General features: G+C 39.6%; 2 protein-coding genes and 2 long non-coding RNA genes across 6 annotated transcripts in view; 3 read left to right on the forward strand and 1 right to left on the reverse strand.

Moving 5' to 3' along the window:
- The window catches only part of LOC143371641 (protein TAPT1 homolog), a 37,658-nt gene extending 20,747 nt beyond the window's left edge, over window positions 1-16,911 (reverse strand). Inside the window, exons 1-3 of one of the 2 annotated variants that reach the window (XM_076817059.1) lie at window positions 16,144-16,911; window positions 14,672-14,826; window positions 7,312-7,409 (exon numbers count right to left, since the gene is read on the reverse strand). In XM_076817059.1, coding sequence (XP_076673174.1) covers window positions 7,312-7,409; window positions 14,672-14,826; window positions 16,144-16,291 — 401 coding nt within the window. In that variant the 5' untranslated portion in view covers window positions 16,292-16,911. The remainder of the gene's footprint in view (window positions 1-7,311; window positions 7,410-14,671; window positions 14,827-16,143) is intronic. The other variant, XM_076817058.1, reaches the window with a different exon arrangement.
- Window positions 1-24,904, forward strand: part of LOC143371713 (uncharacterized) — a 156,760-nt gene that overhangs the window by 6,565 nt on the left and 125,291 nt on the right. The window lies entirely within an intron of this gene.
- On the forward strand, window positions 7-5,357 carry LOC143371701 (uncharacterized). 2 transcript variants are annotated; one of them, XR_013086102.1, is made up of 3 exons: window positions 7-1,828; window positions 1,910-2,118; window positions 3,265-5,357. It is a non-coding gene; the product is annotated as an uncharacterized LOC143371701 (long non-coding RNA). The 2 variants fall into 2 exon arrangements; XR_013086101.1 differs by having other exon boundaries at window positions 3,268-5,357.
- LOC143371674 (glutathione S-transferase-like) lies at window positions 17,734-24,592 on the forward strand. Its single transcript, XM_076817135.1, has 4 exons — window positions 17,734-17,889; window positions 19,079-19,215; window positions 21,677-21,844; window positions 24,126-24,592. The coding sequence occupies exons 1-4, from the start codon at window positions 17,792-17,794 to the stop codon at window positions 24,431-24,433; spliced, it is 711 nt and encodes a 236-aa protein (XP_076673250.1). The 5' UTR covers window positions 17,734-17,791; the 3' UTR covers window positions 24,434-24,592.

Here is a 24,904-nt window from a genome sequence, read left to right on the forward strand (position 1 = left end):
CTAAATGAAATATTAATTTTATGTTGAATGTGGTTTGATTAACGTGATCTTAATTTAATTAATTGTTTATGTAAAATACTCAGACACACAAGTGAATTTAAAAAGAAACAATATAATAAAAATGATCAATATAAAAGAATAGTATAAAAGAATACAGAATATCTTAACACAACGTGACTGTCCTCTTAGCATGCTCGTCAACGAACAACGACTATCGATCCGCACGATCGCCGAGGACCGCTTCGATTCGACCGTTTTCGCCGAACATCATCCTCCGCCGACCTCCATCTTCCGCCCGATAATGTATCGCCCTCCGGCCGCTACTACCATTCCTACATTTATGTTGGGTCCCGAATAATGGTAGGAGCGGGGCGACAGGTTAATAGCACATGGAAGGCGTAATACAGGATGTAACAATAACGCTTAGGCTTCATTCTATATATTTACGGTACACACGTGGGCCGTCGCTTCGTCTCACATCCCAAGCCCACAAAACACTAGAACCTTTTCAAAAAGCCTCTTTAATGATCCATATGTAGTGTTATCTACATATAGGGTAAAGGCAGGTAATATGGAACGAGAGGCCGGCGAGAAGGGTATTTCCCAAGGAATACGGTTTATGAGTTTGTTCATTAGAGAGCGGACGAACCTGATGCGAAATCAGGGAGCCGCTAGGATTATCGGAAGTGAGGATGAACCTCATGCGAAATCAGGGAGCCTCTAGGACTAGAATCAAACACGGACGAACCTGACTTTAATAATCAGGGAGCCGCAGAAGGATGATTAGTCGTGAACGAACCCGATCGGGGAGTCACTGGGATGATGTCCAGAGACGAACTCGACGCGCAATCGAGGAGCTGTTAGGAGGTTGGATTATTCACAGACGAACCTGGTGCATAACCAGGGAGCTGTTCGGAGGGTAGTTGACTTACAGACGAACCTGATGCGAAATCAGGGAGCCGCAGGAGGGTTAAACGTGAACGAACCCGATGCAAAATCGGGGAGCCACTGGGTTAGAGAAGATTCCTTGGTTTGGTGTTGGTTGCGAACGCACCTGATGCGAAATCAGGGAATCGCAGGAAATGTTAGTAATGCCTCGTAACTCTTAATTAATGTTTGATACAACTCGAGCGGTAAAGTTGTACCGGTGGGTATATGCTACTAATATTATAAGAATCGTTGGGTAAAAGATGGATTTAACGAATCTACTCGATTTACAAGTGAACACCATTCGCATATTCAGGAATTAGTTACTGTACAAATGTAAGTGTCGCGATTAATTAATTAAGTAAATAGTGTAAGTTACCACTAGAACCATTGGAAATTCCAAACATTGGTGTTCGAAATTAGATGAATTGACTTTTATAAAAGTGGTACCAATGGATTCCTGAAATTTTCTCGATAAAAATGAATACAAACATAACTCTGTTTGGACAGTTTCTAATGATATTTAAGTGAAATAGTTTTTAAATTCCGTAAATCAACTTCGTAACCCATTTATTAAGAATTATCTTAATAACGTCATGTTTTAATTTATTATTGTCGGAAAAATCTGTATCACAAATACATTGGTACCACTTTCATGAAAATATAGTGAAAAATAAAAAACTTGAAACATTCACTAAATCGTATATGATTTATTCTGAGGACTGAACTTATCGTTCTCGTTTTATCGGACATCAATTTGACGTGGTTCTGTGTTGCTCAGTCTGGCTTTGGTTTCCGTTCTGAACAATCGATCATAAAAACTGATTGGCGATAGAGGGTATCCTTGCTTACGCGTTCGAATGACACCACTTCCAAATCGACAAACAGACGAACAAATGACGTAAGTATTCTGTTCTTTAGAATTATTAAGATTTTCAGTATGAAAAAAGGATTATATTTATTGATTGTTGTATCACTGTAGCTATAACCATATCCAAAGCAAAACGCGCATGATTGTGGAACGCACTTTTGACGTTTAGAAACGAAGATTCCCATGTTTATCGCGAGGATTAATGACTAAACTGATTTGCTCTACCTCAACTGTTGTGGCAAGTGCTGTGTTGCACAACATGTCGTTAATCTTCAATGACTTATTACCAGAAGATGATGATTTCAATGATGATGATAATTGTTGCGGAACCTACTGTGCGAGTCGTGACTTTAATAACATAAACTCTTAGTTGAGCGTCCCTTCCCCTTCGGAGGTCGTACCCCCCAGGTAGTGAAACCTTGTCGTGGTCTGGGGGTCAACTAAACCGCTTTGGTTGCCAACTTCACTGTGGAACCCTGTTTTTACTAGGAAATCTACCTTACCGACCGCGGGTACTTGCCACGCCCCGGTCGTCGTGAAGTCTATTCTTGAGTTGTCAGTTGACTCCGCCCTTGTGCTCTGAACTTTCGAAAGAGCTGGTCCTTCGAACCGGAGTCCCCATTCGGGGGGTCCACTGCTACATCGTAATGCCGCGCCATCGTCGCCGTGCTCGCCGCGGGCGAGGCCGCGGTATGATGATCTCGGAAATTGCCATCGGATATATCCCGAACGTGTCTACACTATCCATCAGGCGCAACAACCTATACGACCGCTTCGTGGATCATCCGTCCCGAATTGGTCATATTTTGCTTGACGCCGGACTTGTTAATTCGCAATCCGCCATGGGAGTCATGTGTGTATACCATACTGGTTTTGCCCAGTCTTCTACCACATCTGGACCTTTCATCGTCACCAGTCGAGGTCTCAAGTTACGCCTCAAGGTCAGGTCGCATAAGTGGTAGCCTGCAGATCAAGCACAAGACAGCACGCTAGTTGTGATTGACAACATCTGCCAGACAGCTGGAGGAGACAAGGGGACCTTTCGAGTGGCCGTGAAGCTGTTCATACAAGTCAGCCAGCAAGAAGTCCCTGAAGCGTGCCCGAAACAAGTCCTGGTTGTACCAACCGCGTCGTTGGCTCGCCTTTCACTTGGTACTGGTGAGTCATCACGTTGGAATTCTTGTTCTCCGTCTACTCCACTGAACCTTCCACCAGACCCTGCTTCTGGTAACCATTATAAGGCAGTCGATGAGCCTGAAAGCTCCAGTTGGATCTCACTGCTTGAAGACGATGGTCACGCGGGTTTTGCGACTCGGAGCGCAGCCTTACAACCTGCCACGATGGAGTCCGAGAATCTTGAAAATACTTTTCAAGGGGGGGGGGAGGATGTTGCGGAACTTACTGCGTGAGTCCTGACTTTAATAACATAAACTCTTAGTTGAGCGTCCCTTCCCCTGATAATGAAGAAGATAATGAAGTGGTTGTAGCGCAAAATGTAGGAAATGCCAATGGATTTGCTGTCCGTGAGGCGCTAATTGCCCGGCTTTTCAACTGAGTACACACGCACACACAAATCGGCTCTTTTCAGAGCCACCATGATGTACAAAGTCCGGCCGAGCAACCTCCTTGTGGTCTACATCGGGGAACGCTAATGCCGGCGGCATATCAATTTTGATGTTTAAAACAGTGAATTCTGATTATTTGGAACACATCGAGACTAGCGTCCTTTGGTCCGATTAAGCAGCCGTCTCAATTAACCGAAGTACAGTTACAAATCGTGGGTATTTCTGTTTCTTGAACTTTATCCTAAATAAACGGCTGCCTCGAGTATCCAGTGGCTCAAATAAGCGGAAAGGTGTAAAAATACGACCGAGAAACAAAAGAAACTGTGGGCAACAGAGAATGGTGTTTAGCCGTACATTATCCAGTCCACGTCGATTGTATCATTTGTTCAGTCGAAAACCATTCCCATCCGCAACTTTAAAGGAGATGCGGAAAACATAACTCTGTTAGAATAAATAGTCCTTGACTCGTGCTGCCGGTTTGGAATACGCCGAGTTGACGCATCCCAGACCATGAGAATCGGGTTCTTGAGGGCCCACCATGGGTCCGACCGTTCAACGGTTTTCGTCGGTTACTGGGTCGTTGTGACGTCAAGGCTCGGGGTTTTTCCCACGCGTTGCCAAGTCAAGACCATCATGCAGAGGAGGCCAACGCCAACGCATCCCACCCTAAGAAGGTGCCACGGAAGGGGTTGCGAAGTCGCCGGCCGCTGATTGGGCAAGGCCCATTTTTCCAGACCGGGAAGGAGGGTTGAGGGCCTTGGAGGAAACTCGGCGACAAAACCACGGGCAGAAGTCAATTAGTTTTCGTTGGATATAGACAGAACTCTTGTAACATAGACGCCATTTTCGTACAATCGAATACGCAACCTTCGTCTTTAAATTGTATCAGACGAATTCCACAGTTTTCTTTCAACATCTCATATTGTTAAATTCTACATTAAGTTTGTGTTAAAATAAACAGTTTTGAAAATCTACTTGAACATTGTCCCTATTTGAGGGTGGTCCTTCTAGTCGGCACTCAAGGTGTAAAATTAACAAACCTGAACGAGCTCAACTCAATCGTGGGATTTAACAAATGGCTTCCATTAGTTTAGTGAACGTGCTGTGCTGCGGAACGTCTTAATAGAACGAACCAACGAATCTTAAAAGATTTTCCAGGTATGTTTGTTTTATTTTTTTTAACAATGATCTGTTGAACTAAGAGCTAATTTGTTAAGAGCACTATATTGCTGACATTGTAAACTTGTTGTAAGATTTATAAATCTAAACCTACTTTGCGACCTGTCAAGGGTATGTAACCTCTTAAATTTATTTTAATCAGCATTTTGGTTATGTTTTAATAAAATTCAAACTGAAAATATGCAGTTTTCACTGTTTTTTTAGATTATTTTAATAGTAGCCCATATTTAGACCCCATTTTCAAAACCGAAGATTCGTACTGTCTTTTTTTTAAATATAGAATTTGAAACAAATATTATTTTTTTCACCTTATTTCACCGTATAATAAAGTAAACATATTGAACATACAGATTCAAGTGTCGAATCATAAAAATCTTCAACAGGCGTGGCAAAAATCCTGAAATAAAAGTGGTAGCCCATATCTGGACCACTTCCTCTACCTATTGTAGGAATAGATTTCGTAATTTATATTTGTTTCGGAACCACGAAAAAAGAAGGCCTCGGGCGATGGGACTCGAACCCACGATCTTCGGATGCGATGCGCTACTGGCCAATCGCCTTACCAACGTCGCCGAAGCCGACCCCCCAAGATCTCTTATTTCGGGCTCTCTCTTATGAGGGTTCCTGATCCCACATTCGGCCATCCTGAGGCGACATTCGTCTTCGAATATCCGCCGTCGCAACTCTATAACTTCGTACCTCTTCATTGCTTTGGTGTGGTGTACGCATTCCTGGATGTCTCTTAGTTGTACTCCCCGCAAGGAGAACTGTTTTCGTCCCTCTTGGAGCCGCGCATCCAGAACTAACACTTTGGCGCGCGCACACAGACTTACATACCTATAGTTAATTTCCTAAAGTCACAAAGTTTCTTTTCTTAAACATCTCATGATATATAAGACATTTTCTTAAATATCTCATGATATATAAGACATTTTCTTAAATATCCCATGGCGACTAATGAAAATTTAAATGTCTGCGTAAACAGGAAATTTGAGTTCTTTTTTAATTTTTATCACACATTTTAGTGCAAGAGATCTGACATTTTATTGGTGGTCTGATTCTGTATTTTGTGTGATTTCTGTGCGTGTGTGTCTCGATAACACAATTGAAGTGGATATAATGAAAACAATGGATTTTAGCGAGTGCACAGGTCTGATTTAAATTAACGATACCCTTTAATTTTGGATGAAGTGATAAAGAAGATGAGATTTTCGTCGTAGCTTCTCTGAGGTGAGTGATCCCGTGCGATAGTGGCTACGAATACTACTGCTCGACTCCTTGCCTAAGTTGTTCCGCGTGCACAACTACACGCGGATTACCTGCTTTTAGGCATATATTTAAACTGTAGGTATAATTGGTCTGCGGAATTCGAAAGCGATTCGAATTATGTATATTTAAAAATAACCATGTAGAAGGTCGTATTTGGACACATTTTTGTCAGAAAAACCTCGCCTATCCATTGCTAGTGCTCTTACGAAGATTAAATAAGATATAAAAGTTTTGAATTTTTCATTAATGTTGGCATTTAAACAATGCAAAGGCGAGTTGGACAGAGTTTTCCCGACAAAATCGATCGTTCGGAAAGATAACACCAATTTGAAGGGGCACTTCTTAAAACCTTGCGCCACTGAAAGTGTTATATTCAATAGTGCTTGCCGCATTTCGCACGCAAGTTTTGTTTAGTCGCACACAAGCAGCTTCCTATCAAATACGGATCGGTCGCTTTCAGTAAGGAAAAGAAGTAGTGGAATAAGTCCCACGCATAAAACGCGATATTCGAGCACACATACTAGGATGGACTACTGCACTAATATCACTTAAGAGGGAGTACAGGACTATTGGACACGTAAAATCGATGTTTCCTTTTGTGTCGGATTGCTTTGGTACGAAGTAATCATTATATCCGTACTTTTCACAGTTTATTGTGGACTAATAATAATAACCGAATAATCGTCAAAAAAATAATTGTCGGAATGTTCAAATGTATTGACATTATTAAGCGCTGAAGATGGCCTTGCGTAGTGCGCAACTGTTGTCGGTGTATGAAGTATCAGGGGAACCAATCATCTGAAAGCAAAACGCTTTGGGGTGAGTAATTTCTACACCAAAATCTACAGCATGGAACTTGACTGGCGAATTTAAACAAAAATTGTGTAAGTTGCACGCGAATAAATTTTTTCCCACATTTTTGCAGAAGAAAATCGTCTTTAATCGTTTATAAAAAATTGTACAAACATCCAATGTTGATGCGGAATTTCCATGTTATAGAGAAAGGAATTGTACACCTCCAGTTAAAATTTCAAGTAAAAATATTCATTCGTTCAAAAGTTATAATGTACACGGTGATGTACGGTGTTTAAAAATGTAGTTTCGAGATAAACGGCTTCAGAGTTAAGTGCCCCACGCCAAAACCGCTCTGCGAGACAGTTACTCGGCGGTGCAGTCAATTACGTTCAGCGCTATAATTTCCGTAATTATTCGAATTTCCGCATGAAACTTTGTTGTAAATATTCACAAAGGATGACACTTTCAGAATTAATAGTAATAAAGGAATCAGTTTTTGGAGATTTCAATAGCCCTGTACCCCCTTCAATAAAAATTACATTATTATAATACGAAAATTAACTCATATAAATGTAATGTTATTTCTTGCAGTCTTTCTGTGTGCAATGATTTAAAAAAAACTCACTATATGTAAGTGTAATAAAACAATCAGATGATAAGAATAGTCTGCATATAACTTACAGTTTATGTGTAATATTAACTTACCCTAGACAGTGCCAAAGAGGTCTTGTTACAACCGTCCACAGAGCCATTATGAATCTTATTGGTAAAAATGTATATACAAAGAGAAAGGAATCTGCACACTGCAATAGAAAATTATTATTTTTATTCTGTATTTAAGTTCACCTTCAGTTTGTATAGTATAACTTGCCGTTTTATGCCAATATATACAGGGTGTCCCACTAAGGAGTGGACAGCGCGATATCTCTTAAAGTATTGTCGATAAAAATATAAAAAAAATAGGGAATTGCATGGTTCGAGGGGGCCCATTTATTAGCGTGAACGAATTTTGTTTCCGATTATTATTTTAAAAGATACGATGGTCAAGTTCGGTTTTTCAAATGGAACTATTTTTTGTGAAGACCTGAGTTGATAGTGCGTTCCAAGACAAATTCAATAAGCTTTAATGTATACACTTTATTTCCACTGGTTTTTAAGATATTGCGCTTGCAAATTTACTGATTTTCACTGCAAGAAACCCCTCTGAAATGGCAAAAACCGGGGGCGGTCTTACTGACGCCACGGGTGGCACTGCCTGTTGAAATGGATACTTACCTGCCAAAGGTCTACGCCAGAAATGGCAGGCCCAAAGGCTGGACAATTCTTTTCCGTCAGAAATGCTACTTAGGTAGGTATCGTTACTTTTATTTCGCACTTGCTTCTACGCTCGGATGGCCGGTTCTTTTGGGAAGGGATGCAAGTTGGATTGGTTCTGATACAATCTGCTCCCTATGGTTGAAATTTAGTCTAGCAACTTTCACTCCTCCTAACCTAACCAATCCAACTTGCATCCCTCCCAAAAGAACCGGCCATCCGAGCGTAGAAGCAAGTGCGAAATAAAAGTAACGATGCGCTTCTCGATACCGCAGATGTACCTACATAAGTAGCATTTCTGACGGAAAAGAATTATCCAGCCTTTGGGCCTGCCATTTCTGGCGTAGACCTTTGGCAGGTAAGTATCCATTTCAACAGGCAGTGCCACCCGTGGCGCCAGTAAGACCGCCCCCGGTTTTTGCCATTCCAGAGGGGTTTCTTGCAGTGAAAATCAGTAAATTTGCAAGCGCAATATCTTAAAAACCAGTGGAAATAAAGTGTATACATTAAAGCTTATTGAATTTGTCTTGGAACGCACTATCAACTCAGGTCTTCAAAAAAAATAGTTCCATTTGAAAAACCGAACTTGACCATCGTATCTTTTAAAATAATAATCGGAAACAAAATTCGTTCGCGCTAATAAATGGGCCCCCTCGAACCATGCAATTCCCTATTTTTTTTATATTTTTATCGACAATACTTTAAGAGATATCGCGCTGTCCACTCCTTAGTGGGACACCCTGTACAATATTTAGTACCATACTCATTCATGGTTTTTCATACTTATAGATAAAATTTTGCTTCAAAAGAAATATTGTTCCGCCTCCGATGGGGTCTAATAGTGGGAATTGTTTCGTTTTCCATCTTGGCGTTGATTGATTTAATGTCACGGCATCATCCCGCGTATGTGTGATGTGTTCCAGCCCCCCCCCCCCCCCACACACACACTACGAGTAGTTAGCCCAGGGAACAGAGCTCGGGCGGTTATAGCGCGGGTCAACCCACCCGTTACCCGGTCGTCTTTCGATTCACCCGATCCGCCCATTCCAACGGCGGATAAGTCAGGTTAACGTTAATTTTTATCCAGTCATGACATCACCACGCGTATCCGACTCGCTCTTACCCGTGACTGGTGACTATTCGGGCGCTTCGGCAGATAGAAATCAACCGATGACCCGACTCATACGGCCCGGTCAGATAAGCGCTAGGCGGTGTCGGGCGGGTATGGGCGGGTTAACTGCGGGTATTACGGATTAATGAAAGTTCGGATCCGGGCAGTTCGGGCGCATCAAGATACAATCGGGTGACGAGCGGATCAAACCCGCCTGTTGCAGGTGTTACATGGGCCCTTCCGGTCCATCCCGTGCTTGCTGTCCTTGCGCCGCGTTCCTTCGAATCGGCGATTCAGCGGAATCGCCCCGCGCATGGCAGTCAGGTCGCCGAACCGGGGAAGTTATCGTGTAAGCGCAACGTGACCGTTGACGGTCCGGACCCTGATATTTCCGGTAAGGAGCAATCGACAGGTGCCGACGGGGTGATTTTCCCCCGTCGATTTCGGGAGCGCCAGACGCAACCCTCAATCGGAGGACTTGGTAGCGGCAGTCGTGATTTAGGGTTCGATCGATCCGCGCTCGGCCGATCTGGTTAGGCGAAGCTTCATCCGACATACCGAGAAACGGGACGCGCCGTGAGTGCATTTACGCGCCGATACGGACCACCGTGACCGCGAAGTGCGACATCGCTAGCGAGCGAAACAACAGATGTTAGGTTCATCGACTTCCGTGCGGTACCCGAGAACAGCGCGAGCGAACACGACCTACGATAGGTTCCGCGTCTTGCTAGCGTCAGCGGAAACGGACCGCCGTCTCCACGATATGTAATCTTTTAATTGCCTATTCTAAGAATATATATATATATATTCTTTGTTATTAATCCTATAATTCCTGAGTACAATCTTATCCAACCCCTTCTACCTTCCTTCTCCCCGATAATTGGGGTGATTTACGGAAAGGTCCCTTAAGGACGTAACACAAGGCTCTGCCACGGAACCTATTCCCCGGCAACGCTGAATGAACATGTCATGTGTAGCGTCATAGTCGTCTCTTTAGCATTGCGCGGTATCCCTGACAACGCGGACGAAATTGGGAGAACCCCACAGACCACGCATGCTCTGGCTTGGACGCGGCTGCTCTAAACTCTAAACCATGTCCACGAATGATTACAGAAATGTTTCCGACAAAAAAAGGCCAACCATGTGAAGTCAACCACTATCAAACGCTAGTGGCCACAATCGTTAGAGCATCATGTATGTTTGTACATGATACATTCTGTCAAAAAAGTACCGGGAATTGGTCAATGAAACACAAAATATGTATTATTCATCCAAATTTATTGTATCGCCTTCAAAGTAGGCCCCTTTCGAAATAATACACTTATGCCAACGAAGAACCCAATCATCAAAACATTTTTTTAACGCATTTTTCGGAACCAACTTCAGTACTCGCCGCGAATTCTCTTTTATGTCATCTATCGACTGAAAACGGGTGCCTCCAAGTGGTAATTTCAGTTTTGGAAAGAGAAAAAAGTCGGCCGGAGCTATATTAGGGGAATTCGGTGGCTGCTCGATAAGATTTCTCGAGTTTTTGGCCAGAAATTCGTTCGCAATAATAGCCTTGCGAGATGGTGCGTTATCGTGGTGCGAAATCCATGAGTTTTCGTTCCACAGATCTGGTCTTTTTCGACGAATTTGCTCTCTCAAACGCCGCATAACGCTCAGATAATATTCTTTATTTACTGTCTTGCCTTGTGGCAAGAATTCTGAGTGCGCAACACCGCGGTAATCGAAAAAAACTGTCAACATCACGTTCACTTTTGATCGACTTTGACGTGCTTTTTTCGGTTTCGGCTCAATTGGAAGGCGCCATTCCGAAGCTTGTTGCCTGGTTTGTTTGTCAAACTCGTAAACCCATGTCTCATCACCAGTTACAATGCGTTTTATGAATGTGGGGTCGGAATTGACTCGTTCTAACGTGTCTTCAGCGACCTTAACGCGATTGAGTTTTTGCAGAAAATTCAGGTCTTTCGGCACTAGTCGAGCGGTAACGCGTTTCATGTCCAAACAATCGTTTAAAATGGTACGAATTGATTCGTGAGACACAGAAATTTCGGTGGCTATCTCTCTCAGACTTAAACGACGATTTCCAGCCACCATTTCTTTTACTTTAGCGATGCGAAGTTCAGTTGAAGACGTTGATGGCCGACCAGAGCGAAGCAAATCTTCTACCACATCTCGACCGCTTTTAAATACACTGTACCACTCATACGCACGTGTTTTTGATAAAGTCGATTCACCGTAAGCCTTATATAACATTTTCAGCGCTTCGGCACACGAAATTCCATTTGCAATGCAAAATTTCAGACAGATTCATTGTTCGATATTTTTATCCATTGTAATAATCGCAAAACACACTTGAGATGAACTGACACAATGGCGCACTGTAAACAAACTAAATGACAAGTGACGCTCAAATTCCGCGTGAGTATAGAGGACAGTTGTGCCAACTTAGCGACAAAAAGAATTTCAACAATCCCTTTAAGCGAGCTTTTTAAATGGTCGATTCCCGGTACTTTTTTGACAGAATGTATACTTAGGTACGGCATAAACCGTATAATCTATGATTTCTATCGGGCTTAAAAATGGCTGTAATACAATTTCAGTTAATTTCCATAAGGTATTAAGTGTGAAAATTAATTCGGTGCCTTTACATTCAATCGATTATAACTTCGGTTTGAATTCGAATATCTTCCCGTTGTTTGCAGGATCATGTACAGGATGTATAAAAAGTAATGGTCCCTGCTTGCAGGGATGAATCTACACCTCTGCATCGGAGGTCATTTGTAAAAGAATCTTGCCGCAAAAGTGTTCACAACATTGAACATTAATCTTAATTTTTTTAATCAACGTGCCCCGCACAATGAGAAGAAAAAAGTTCAAAAGAAACAATGTGCCATAAATGTACCGTTTCGACGAAAAAAATTGTTAAAGTTTCCACAAAAATTAGAGTGTGTAAAGTAATCGTGTCCAGCGGGCGGTCTGAGAACACGAGCATCCATGGTGTTTTCCACAGCCGCGCGGAAGGGGAGCTCGAAGTGAATGAAACTGCGGGCATGCAACAGATGGGGAAAACTGTAGAAGTACGTGTGTAGGCTCATACCGGTAGGGTAGGCGTAAATTGCTGGGACTCTTGGGAACCCCAGTGATCAGTGTACGAGGGATTCCGTTTCCAGGGTTTATAATATAGCAATTGCTATCGAAAAGTAGAAAAACTTATTGTCCTGCAATTACGGGTTTGTGGAATGTCCTGGTCCATTATATCTATGAATAAAAAAATTTCGTCTCTAAGATTGAAAAATATGTATGTATATAGCTAGATCCACATTTATTGCATCTGTAACAGTAGATCTTTCTTTGGTTTTAATTGCATTTAATTCTAATTTCAATTGAATGTTTTAAGTGTTATATTATTCTATCGATTTGTACAAAATGAAAAACGCTGATTAGCAACGGATAAAAAACTTTTTGTTAATCAAAGTCTGGTGTAAGTAGAACTGTCCAATTCGAATATTCTATTCCGTCCAAATATATAATATTATTGTTTAATCATTAATGAAATCCTGTTTATTTTTGCAGTTTCAAGAATGTAGAACACTGGGGCCCCAAGAGTAGCAATTATTTAAGCCTACGGGTACGAGCCGTTTACGAAGCTATACAAATTAGTTTTCCCCACCTGTTGGATGCCTGCAGTTTCATTGGCCTCGAGCTCCCCTTTCAGGCGGCACTGGAAAAACTATGGATCCTCGTGCTCTCAGAAAATAATCGCTCCCGTTTCTTCACACACACCCATGGCCCAGCCCAATTGTGTTTCCGCGAAACGATATATTCATTATGATTTCGCCTTTGTCTTTTTCAACGCGAGAAGGAAAGGGTATGAGTGTGAGTGAGAGGAAACGAGAGCCACTGCTTGTTGAGTGGCTGTACACACTTTAAATCAGGCTTGGGAATTAACTGCTCTTTTCGGCCGATTTTCAGAAGCAACGCCATCTTTCTCCCCCCGCGCGTCTTAGTCCTCCCGCGACTGTCGTAATGCTCGAGCCACCTCAGGCGCGTACCACGTGACCCGCGCGTGGCGCGTTGACAAAAAAAAACGCATCGACAATCGTGCTCTCTGGGACAACGTGGAAACTTATTGATAGAATGACACCCTAATGCGCCACGCGCGGTTCCTATGCTACGGGCCTGAGGAGATCCAAGTAGCTAGACCGCCGCGGGGACCAAGACACGCGGCGGAAGAAAGAGGGCGTTGCGTCTGAAGCTCGGCCAAAAAGAGCACTTAATTCCCAAGCCTGCTTTAAATACACCAGTTTACAGCCATTTTGCGCAGCAAACACTATTTTTTTCTTATGTAAAATGGCTCGCTGATTCCGAAAATAAGGTCTAAAAAAAATTCTATGGATACTTTTTCGAGATATCGACAAGTGAACTTTTTACCTGTCTGTCAAAAAGGTGGTCCCACTTAATTGCAAATATTTCGTGTTGCGAATGACCGATATGGTCGAAAATTATATGAAATTAATAATAATAGGATCGCCAATAAATGTACCCCATCCAATTTTCAAATCGGTTCAGTAGTTGGGATGAAATCGATGGAATGAGACAATTTGGGATGAGACAATGATGGAGGATTATATTTGGTTCCTCATAAGAGAAACGAATCCCAAAACGGACAAAAGACAAAGAAAAGAACCAGAACTATTTCTAAAACACACACATATTAACAAAATACTTGAAAAAATGTACACAATGAATTAAAATTGGAATAACACAATGAAATGGAAAAAAACACAAAAACCGAATAAAATTAAATTTTAGTATTTTCACACATTTGTCTCTAGCTTCGGTATTTATCCATAGATTTTCTTCAGTAGCACCTTGTTTTCTTCGTAAAAGTGCAGACTTAATGTCAAAAATGAGAAACTAGGCTTATTTTTGCGATTTCGATTTTTCTGAACTGATTAAATGAATAGTCGATTTCAATTTCGGTCCAAAAAAATGACTATTTTCACATATTTCCATCGATTTCACCCGAACTACTGAACCGATTTTAAAATGTTGTACATTTGTTGCTGATTCAATTATCTTTAATTTGATATCATTTTCGACCATTTCGGTCATTTGCAATACGAGATATTCGCAATTAAGTGAGACCACCTTTTTGGCAGACAAGTAAAAAGTTCACCTGTCGATATCTCGAAAACGCATGCGTAGAAATTTTTTTAGACCATCTTTTCGGAATCAGCGGTCCATTTTACATAAGAAAAAAATAGTGGCATCTGCTGCGCAAAATTTTGTTTTATTTTGTAAACTAGTGTTATTGTATAAACATTAACAATTTTTTGCGTAGAACAGTTCGTTTACGGCACATTGTTTCTTTTGAACTTTTTTCTTCTCATTGAGCAGGACACATTGATGTAGAAAAATTTAATATTAATTTTCCAATGTTATGTACAATTTTGCGGAAAGTTTGTTTACAAATGTCCCTCGATCAAAGCTGCAGATTCACCTCTGGAAGCAGTAACCATTACTTTTTACATAACCCTGTACATACAAGAATATTATTTCAAAAGCTGTTATTAAAAGAAGCAAACCATATTTATATTTTACTGAAACAGGATATTCAGATAATTCCCTTACTTGTAAGAAGCCATAGGCCATAAATTTTTCAACTTCCCTTGGAATTTTCATAAAGGAATAAATCTTCTCCCTTCTTGCAGAAAATCTCTCCTCATCATGTTCCAATTGGTACCCCCTTGTTAACTCTGTCCTTAGAAATTGTGCAAGCGACACACCTGTAACAGTAATTAAAATTTGTGTTTATTAGTGACTAAACAATTGACAAAGGAATGAGAAGAAAGTAATTCTTATAGTCAATTATGTTTCTACGTGTATGCATGCATATGTATGTACACAGGGGTGCCAGATCTTCGGCATTCAGCCGGAGTCTCAGGTTTTGAACCGTTGTCTCCGGGCTCAGGCAGGCACAATAAAAATCTCTGGCAGAATAGAAAATATTAGCGAATTTGGCAGGCACGCACTTGCACTGGTGTAGCATGCCATAAAAAATAAAAAAAACTATTAAAATCTGTAACAAATTCTAATAAATATTCGTAATACTTTTATTATTATTACTGCTTTATAAGAAGTCAATATTACAATGAATTTTAGATGTCTGTTTTCTTATTGGCCCTTTTTTGTCTCACTCCTCCCCTCCCTCCCCCCACCCAACTGCAATCCTCAACAAAACTGAAATCTCTGGCAAAAGATCAGGCCTGATCTGGCAACCCTGTATGTACATATAAACCATACACCATTCAATATTTAGTTATTTTAAACAAGTACTAAAATTTAAATGTACTTAATAAGGATTCTTTTTTGCATGAAGAATTAATGTCTTTGGTTGAAATGTGCACAGATAAATTCTTAAATTATAGACGATACAAAAGATTGTTCTTGTAGAAGTTGCATAATGTATAAGACGGAATACGATATTAATCTTAAAAGTTTTAAACCATTATTATTTGAACACATCTCAATATTATTTTCTGAATTTTAAATGGAACCATACATTTTGCTTTGACTAATTTTATTATACTTTGCCGATACATTCAAGGAGATAAATAAAATACAATTAGGACACTTTCATGAGTAATGATCATCAGTGCAAGTTTTAAACGTACTTATCAAACTAATAAAAATTGTCACTGCATACTAAAACATATTTACATTTTCAAAATAACTCATTTACTTAGTGTCGTTAATTATTATTCTTAACCAACTCGGGACACAACTAAAAACATATTGATATTAATAAATATAGCTCTGTAAGTCAATTTAATTATTTTTGACATATATTAAAAAAGAAAAAAATTCTTACTTTTTACCTCGTACATGAACAAGTTTTTTATAACCTCAAAATTTAAAAATGAATTGCACACATACAGTTACAACTATTAACTTTATAAAGGGGATATACTTCTAAACATTAAATTACTTTGAGAAACTATAAATAGTAGCGCAGCTACAAAAAATACTTGTGATATAATAATCAAATACATATCGACAATTTGTACCTTTACAGAACAAATAGACTAAATGTAAATACATACCTTGCCTGTTTCTTTTGCGTTTCTCATTGTCAGTACTAAACTGTCCTTTTACATTTTCAATTTTACTTTTATGAATATCAGATTGCTTCGTTGACTTCAAACGTAAGTACGTTATTTTGCTACTTTGCCAATTTTCATCGATACTCATTGCTTACACTCATTCCCCTTCTTGTCACAATATAACCTCAAACCTATTGTTTTATCACTACCGATGGTATTCTCTTTCTTCCCGAAATATTGTTCAATGTTTCAAGTTTCTTTCCGCGCGTCGTCTTCGAAGGTTCTATTTATGTATGCGATTAGTTTAGCATATCCGCCTTTAGCTGTTACATAAACTAAAACATCACATAAAAACGCAAATACGTAGATAAGCATGATCCGGAAGACAACCAGAAGAGTGTTCTCTATCATATTCATAGAAGTGTCACTTTCTCGTCAATTACTTCACAGTAATGTTTTCGTCATTTTTACAGTTAATTAATGTTACATTACCTAATAATAATATTCAAAGAATAATCTCGAAGAAATATAAGTTTTATATTGAACAGTATTTGAAACATTTAACAACTTGACAATTACTACGTTTTTACTTTTAATTTAAGGAGTCAGTATAGTCTAACAAGGGGAGGGCACGGGTGTGTAAATCGCTTTTAGCATGACACCAAATGACATTAAGTGTAAAGTATAATACACCCCTAGTGTTGCAGAACTAATGAATTTTGTCTAAATTTCTGAGAAATATCAGTATAAAGTTCCGCACGCTCATAGTATGTATGTGCGTAAATAGTTCAGTTACATAATTCATATTATCAATCAACACTTGTACTTAGCTATGTCGATAAGGCGCTCAACCTGAAATATTGTAGATCGGCTGATTTGTATCCTATTGCGAGGAATATTCTTTTATTTATACTGCAATACAAATTTTGTATAAACAATTTTTATTTTGTTCTATGTCACCTTTAGCTTTGGCAGTGCTCTTTAAAAATTATTTGTAGTGATATGTATAGCATTTTTAACATGTCTGTGATGTATAAGTTTGGATTTACTTATTTTTTTTATATATTTCATCGTAAATTTTGTGCAAAAATTTGTGCAATATGTAAGTACTACACAGTAGTGGCTCAGCAGCCTTGGCACGTAGTACGGAGGTATGGTACTTATATGTACAGTAGTGCTTCACAAATCGCACGATCATTGGGGGCCGGCCGCGTGCGTTTTTCACATGGCATAGGTAATTATGTATAGGGACGGAGTAATAGTACAACTTTGGGCGAGGGAAGCGGAGAACGCGGTCACGTGGTACTCTGGTGCCACATTGGGTGCGTTCAGCAGACTCAACTGGAGCACTAAAGAGGTGAGTATGCGCATCCGCCATATTGGGTCCTCTAGAGAGAGAGAAGATTATTGAGTACCCGCCTTTTTGGATATTGTCAGATTCACTTTATAAACAAAATATGCGTTGTTGAAATTGATGCATAGTAGCACGACACATTATTAGAGTATTTTATTACATTTAAGTTTATATTTGGTTTATAAAGCCAATTTGATAATACTTAGAAAGGCGGGTACTCAATAATCTTCCTTCTCCAGAGGATCCAATATGGCGGATGCACATACTCACCTCTTTAGTGCTCTACTATAATGGATGCTTCCACTCTTAAATCTCTCTTTGCCATTGCCCGCATTGACAGCCTTCAAGTCGTTCCGTTCGTTTCACGTTTCTCATTTCTTTGAAACAAAATTGTAAGTATACTGCTATTTTTCATGAATTAGACATTCATATCTTCATCTTATTTACACCTGCATATACTTGTTTCAATTTTGCAATCGGCAAGTCAGACTTGTGTGAAACTAGGCTTGTTGGCCTAACTGGTTAAGTAGCATCCTTTGCAAAGACTATTCCAGAAAATCGAAATTTAATTTTGAGAAATGCTTATACTCAACGTTTTTTAATTTCAAATTTTTTATGTTTATCTAATAATAGTACCAAGTTGCTAATGGACAGACGTTTATAGCGTTATAAAAAGATTACATATTAGATATTCAGTGTGCCAAACTAAATGCGCAGATATCTGCAGTATATAAAAAATGCCTTCGAACAATACAAGGGAACACCGCGAACCCGGACTCACCGATTGGAACGCAACTTTGTGGGTTTTTTAGACTGACTCAAAACAATAACAACGGTGTGTTTTATTTGGGCCCTATTGACCTTCAAGGGGGTAAAAACTAACCTCAAAGTTAAATTGGCACTTCCACTTTTTCGCGTATAACTCTCAAAGTACAACAGACAGAAAAATATGTTTCAAACAAAAGTTTAATGGTGCAATAAGCGCTACAAACTTGCGTTAACAAAATTTAGAAAAAGTTTTTTCATCAGTTATATTTATATTTTTTAACTCTTTTCAAAATTTTGTTAACGGAAGTTTGTAGCGCTTATTGCAACATTAAACTTTTGTTTGAAACATTTTTTTTCTATCTGCTGTACTTTGAGAGTTATACACGAAAAAGTGGAAGTGCCAATTGGACTTTGAGGTTAGATTTCACCCGCTTAAAGGACAATAGGGCCCAAATGAAAGACACTGTTGTTCTTGTTTTGAATCACTCTAAAAATCTACAAAGTTGTGTTCCAATCGGTGAGTCCTGGTTCGTGGTGTTCCCTTGTTAGGTATTTAGAATTTTTATACCTTTTAGACTTTCAATTGGGTCGATAAGTAGTGTCCCGAATTTTTCACATTTGAAGTAATTTACCTCAATTTTAATAGTGTTTTATTTTGCTTTTCCAGAATTTTTAGAATGGATTTAACTTATGTAATTATATTTCGTATAATAAAATTTTCAATTATATAAATTTGAAGTTTTTCTTAATTTGTGTTTAAACATTGCAAACAGTGTGTATTGTGCTAACTAGAATGTATGGTTTTTGTTATAGCAAGATGCCCAGCTATAAATTAACTTACTTTCCAGTTAAAGCATTGGGAGAACCAATTCGCTTTCTTCTCAGTTTTGGTGGAGTCGAATTTGAAGACATCCGTTTTAACAGAGATGACTGGCCGAAACTGAAGCCTGGTAAATACATATATATTTCAAATAAAATCTGCTCTTTGAAATTTGGTCATCACTTTTTGCCACTTGCCTCATTGCTAACCAATGAAACTTCGCTTTATATTTCTGAATTTATGTAAACATACTACACAATAGAAACTGCTTGTGCTGATTACAATGATTTTTATTTATGCTTCCTTGAAGCATCTTACAGTTGGTAGACAATAGGCATTGTTAGAAAAACAATATCCTTTGTTCTCTGGTAGATTATGAATAAAGTAAACTTACGTGTATTTCCATATAGACAATAGTAGAAGCTTGAAAATGTCTAAGAAATGACATATTTACATTGTAGAAATTGAGTAAATTAATAAAGAGACGAATTCTTTTCAATTAAATTTTTTTATCTATTGACATTGAAGTCTTACAAGGGGACATTACAGATGTGGAAATCGCTTTTGGAACGACAGTATATGAGGGTCGTAGTACTCATCGACGTGCGTTATAAAAAGTAGCACGTTTCAGTTTTCTTACGAAAAGTAGCACGTTTCAATTTTTTTACGAAAGGTAGCACGTTTCAATTTTCTTACGAAAACTATCACGTTTCGGTTTTCGCTGCGAAAACTAGCACGTTTCGGTTTTCGCTGCGAAAACTAGCACGTTTCGGTTTTCGCTGCGAAAACTAGCACGTTTGAGCGGTTTGCCCCTCGTTCGCAATTCCCCCACTCTCCCTTACTTAAATTATGTAGATTAAAATTTTCATATGTATTGTCTTTTGGAGATTAGATGGAATTATTATTTATTAAACACTATTTTCAACAATTGAATTCTTTTAAACTGACCACGCGCTGAAACGTGATAGTTTCTGCAGTCTGCAATATAATCCAAAACGTTCTATTCTTCGTGGCTAAACCGGATAATATGTTAGTTTTCGCCGTACATTCCCAAATGTGTTATTTTTCGTGGCGAAACAGTATATCGTGCTAGTTTTCGCCGCAACAGTACGAAATGTGCTATTCTTCGTGGCGAAGCAGTCGAATGTGTTAGTCTTCGCGGCGGAAGACCAAACGTGGTAATATTCGTCAGAAACTATGGAACGTGCTTCTTTTCGTCGCAAACCGAAACGTGCTACTTTTCGTAAGAAAATTGAAACGTGCTACTTTTCGCAACGCACGTCGTCATGTAGTATGAAAATACCATTTCGGCTTTTCGTCGAATGGGCCTTCGTTTTCGAGATATTGTAATTTACAGTTTTTAACGTACGTAGTAATCTAGGTATATACCATGTATAGTAACCTACACCCAAGAAGGTTCCGTGGCTACGACGGTAGTGCGTCAAATTGTCACACGGGCGGCCCGGGGTTCAAGTCCTCCGCATTTCCCATACTCCTTTTTTTTTAAACAATTTTTTCCGTGAAAATATATTTTGTGGATATTACGTATTTTATAGTACGTTACATATTACTCTACGCAAATTTTAAGGTTGAAAATGCATTTATAACATAACATATTATTCTAATCATCTTTTCCACTGGTGCTTTCATATTCTTGTACTGCGAAAATATTTCATTCTGAAACTTTCTGTGCCTGCGATTGTCAAACAGGTAAAGGGGGGTAGCCGTTACTTCTGACCGTTAGGGTGGTCTATATGTTGTTATAAATGCATTTTTAACTTTTAAATTTTCGTAGAGTAATATGTAACGTACTATATAATACGTAATATCCACAAAATATATTTCCACGGGAAAAATTGTTAAACAATCAAAAAAAAAAAGGAGTACTTGAACCCCGGCCGCCCTCGTGACCATCTGACGTGCTATCGTTGTGTCCACGGAACCTTCTTGGGTGTAGGTTACTATAGAGACTTTATATCGAGATTACTACGTACGTTAATAACTTTAAATTACAATACCTCGAAAACGAAGGCCCATTCGACGGAAAGCCGAAATGGTATTTTCATACTACATGAGTATTACGACCCCCATATACTGTTGTTCCAAAAGGGATTTCCACATCCGTAATGTCCCCTTGTTAACTATATTCGAATGGACATATGTTTTGTTTCACATGTTTTTAATATTGTTGATTGAGTTCAGTTTAAAGTAAAGACATCCAGCAGAAGTAGTTTGCAATCATTGGAGTTAACCCTCGCACACCAATGCCAGGTCATTTTGATCCAGCCTGTAGTTCGCTTGCTGCAACAGTGGACGTTCGTCTTGTCACTGTAACATGAACAATGACAAATCGGCACTATGATTATTTTATTGAATAATAAAATAATGCCAAAAAATGATAAAAAAATTTATTATAAAAACTCCCTTCAAAATGTACAAATATGTCTGAACTTTCACTATGGGTCGACATGACCCGGCATTCCGACTCTGTGTCTCTGCCCCAGCATCCGCTATCCGAGGGTTAATCAGTTGCAACTCTATGGACATATTTCAAAATTATTTTGAGTAACAAAATGACTTACTGCTTTCAGATATGCCATTCGGTCAGGTGCCTGTCCTCGAAGTTGATGGGAAGAAAGTCTGTCAATCTGTGGCCATTTCCCGTTATTTGGCCAAACAATTTGGCCTCGCAGGAAAGAATGATTGGGAGGCACTAGAAATCGATGTCACTGTTGACACCATTCACGATCTTCGTGCAAGTAAGCATTCCAAATGTTTATTTAATTTACTTTTGTTTGTTTATTTACTTTTGGTATAATACACTCCTCACATTACTTAAGGGGGGATTGCGCCTTGCAGGGCCGAAAAATATGTAATTCTTTCTGAATTTTTTGTACAAAAACAGTTCGACAAATTAATTTTAGGTTTGGCAGGCTGTTTTATTGTATCTTGAACTGTTGTTCTGAATTTTTGTGTGACAGTGAAGGAAAAAATATGGCAGATACAGAGACAGCGTTTAAAAATAATCGGGTGGTCTTGCCGTTGACGAAAAGTACTGTAAGGGTTAACTAAAACACAAAAAGGAAAAGAGATTCTTAATCTATACGAATGTGGCTATCTGTGGTAGTAGATGCACTAAGAAAAATAAAAAAATGTTAAAATGGCAGCCATTTGAAGGAAATGAAGGTCAGGTAGAATAGGTAGATACTTTCACGCGGAGCGGGATTGGCGCGATATCGCACTCTTAAAATGGCTACTGTTTTCTTAACCTCTGGCGAAAGCCAAAAGCAGCATCCGCCCTCTACTATAATTAAAGACCCCACACTTTCATATTTCGGCTCATAGAATGGCGGAAGCATCGACGTATGATTGTAGTAGAATGCGTCCGTGAGGCGGTGTTGCCATTTTCGTCTGTTCGCGCGCGCGTAGGTTGCAACTTTAATTAATGACCCTATATATTACAATATACAGTACTTGTTGAGGGCTCGGTTTGGCGTACACGATGAGGACTTTTCGCTGTCCCCACCACTTAGGTCTCACTTTTGTCCAGCGAAGGCGAGAGCGAGATGGAACGAGAGCAAGTGAGGGGCACTGAAAGCGAGCGGGGACGGTACGAGACAGTCGACGCGTTGATATTTTGTCTCGCTCCGTCTTTCGGACGCCTGACACTCCGTCTTTTGCGTGTGCGACGGGCGTGCACGATGGTCGTGAGCCCTCATCGTAAACATGAAAACTGTTTCCGCGAAAGCTTGACGCAGGCCCGGTTCAAGTCTTTTTTGCACCCTAGGCTAACTTCTCAAATTGCGCTCTTTTTTATAATACATTTATTTGAGATTATTTATGACTTTACTCTATAAAAGTAGGCAACTGTTAGGGCGTAAGGCTGATATGAGGCGCAAAATGGTATTTCCTTAAATGGAAAAACACTTTTTTCGTCGGACCGCATCGTAATAGTGTGGAAAACTTGCCCACCCGTGACAGTAAAACGTGTGTAAAATTTCAGCTCGATCGGTTAATATGTTCTATTCTGAACCTCGCCTTGGATTTCCGCAATTTCAGTGAAAAATACTGTTACATGCCCCTATCGGTTCATCCCGTGTAAGCGCACCGTGACCGTTGACGGTCCGGGCCCCGATATTTCCTAATAAGGAACGATCGACAGGTGCCGACGGGGCGATTTTTCCCAATCGCTTTCGGGAGTGCGAGGAGATTTGGAGCTCGATTTAGCAAGTATCTACGGCGAGTCGTGCCGTCCAGAGACCACGATTTCGCCTCCGCGTGTTCACAAACGCAGAATATGTAACGGTTTCGTTTCTGTTGCGTTCTGATGCGTGTGTTTTGAGTCGAAGGTTCCCGACTATTATCATTATACCGCTGATCCCGTAAACCGTGCCATGGAGGAGGTAAATCAGTGCCTCGCAGACATAGACTTGTTTTCTATGTCGCTCGATTCGTTTCGGAATCAACTGTTCAGCCGACTTCTAGCATAATTTGTTACCTACGTTGCCGTGAATTATGTTGTAGCTTACAGATTGTTTTATTTCTTTGTATTTACCTGTTTATATTTGTATTAAAAAGGGTTTTCCCGTTTATAATAATAATAATAATAATATAACGTAAAAACACTTCTTATTGCTTGAAACCAATATGGAGGGATATGTTGTGCTGTGAAACGCAGGGTAAACACATCGCTAAGGACTGGAGGTACAGTCACTGTGCTCCCCACGCGCCTCGTTCCCGTTCCACGTATCACTGTCCAGCAGCCATTTTGATATGTAACATTCAATAGCCGTGTCTTATGCGCTGAACGCGAATCCGCAAACCTTTTGTCTCATCACCCTCAGTTTTCGAGAAATTTAATTTTGAAAAAAAATTCAAATTTTCAACTTTGAACATCCTTTGTGTCAAAACAGTAATAATTATGCAGTTGCTTGTTCCGTCAAATTATTCTGTGAACTCTCCCGAGTAAGCAACGCGTCCGCTCGTCTAACGTCAAGAAACACGGCCGTCGGAGATATAAAAAAAATTTCTTTTTTCTAGAAATCGGCGCCTTCCATTATGAAACCAATGCAGAAGCCAAGGCTGCGAAACTCGAAGTTGCCAATCAGCTGGTTCCATTTTACGTGGAACGTCTGGATGCTCAAGTGAAGAAAAACGGTGGCTATTTCGTTGGCGGTGCTCTCACGTGGGCTGATTTGACTTTCGTCGCCCTCCTTGATTACTTGAATTTCATGATGCAGTCCGACATCATCGAAAAGGCTGAGAACCTGAAGCAGCTGAGAGACAAGGTCCTCGCTCTGCCTAAGATCAAGAGCTGGGTCGAGAAACGTCCACAGTCTGAGTGCTAAATTGTTACTGCACAATTTATATCGCTATTGTTTATTATATCGCTAATGTTTATTTGATACTTTAGATTATATAAAGAGATTATACTCGTACAAAGAGACAGATAGAGATTGTGGAAATAGTATTATATCTTTGTATTACAATAAAAAGTTTATCTTCATGACTGTCTTTGGTTGTTGTCTATTTGTGATTGAGTTTGAAAGGTGCATTAGAAAACCTTAGCTGGTGGATTTATTATATTGGTATATGCGTTGTTTTGACAACAGTTACGTGATCTCTTGTGTTTTAGTAATTCCGGGGACGTAACCAGGTGCCAGAAATGAAAGGCAGGGACCCCTCATATTTAACATAATTTTATCAAGTGTCTAATTCACACAGTGGATTTTAGTGTTCAGAGTGCTGGATGCATCCCTGATTCAGTGTTAAAGCTATTTCGACAGCTGACTCGCTTTGAGCAATGAGTTCAGAAGTTG

The sequence above is a fragment of the Andrena cerasifolii genome, chromosome 7 (assembly GCF_050908995.1).
Source record: "Andrena cerasifolii isolate SP2316 chromosome 7, iyAndCera1_principal, whole genome shotgun sequence".
Lineage (NCBI taxonomy): Eukaryota > Metazoa > Arthropoda > Insecta > Hymenoptera > Andrenidae > Andrena > Andrena cerasifolii.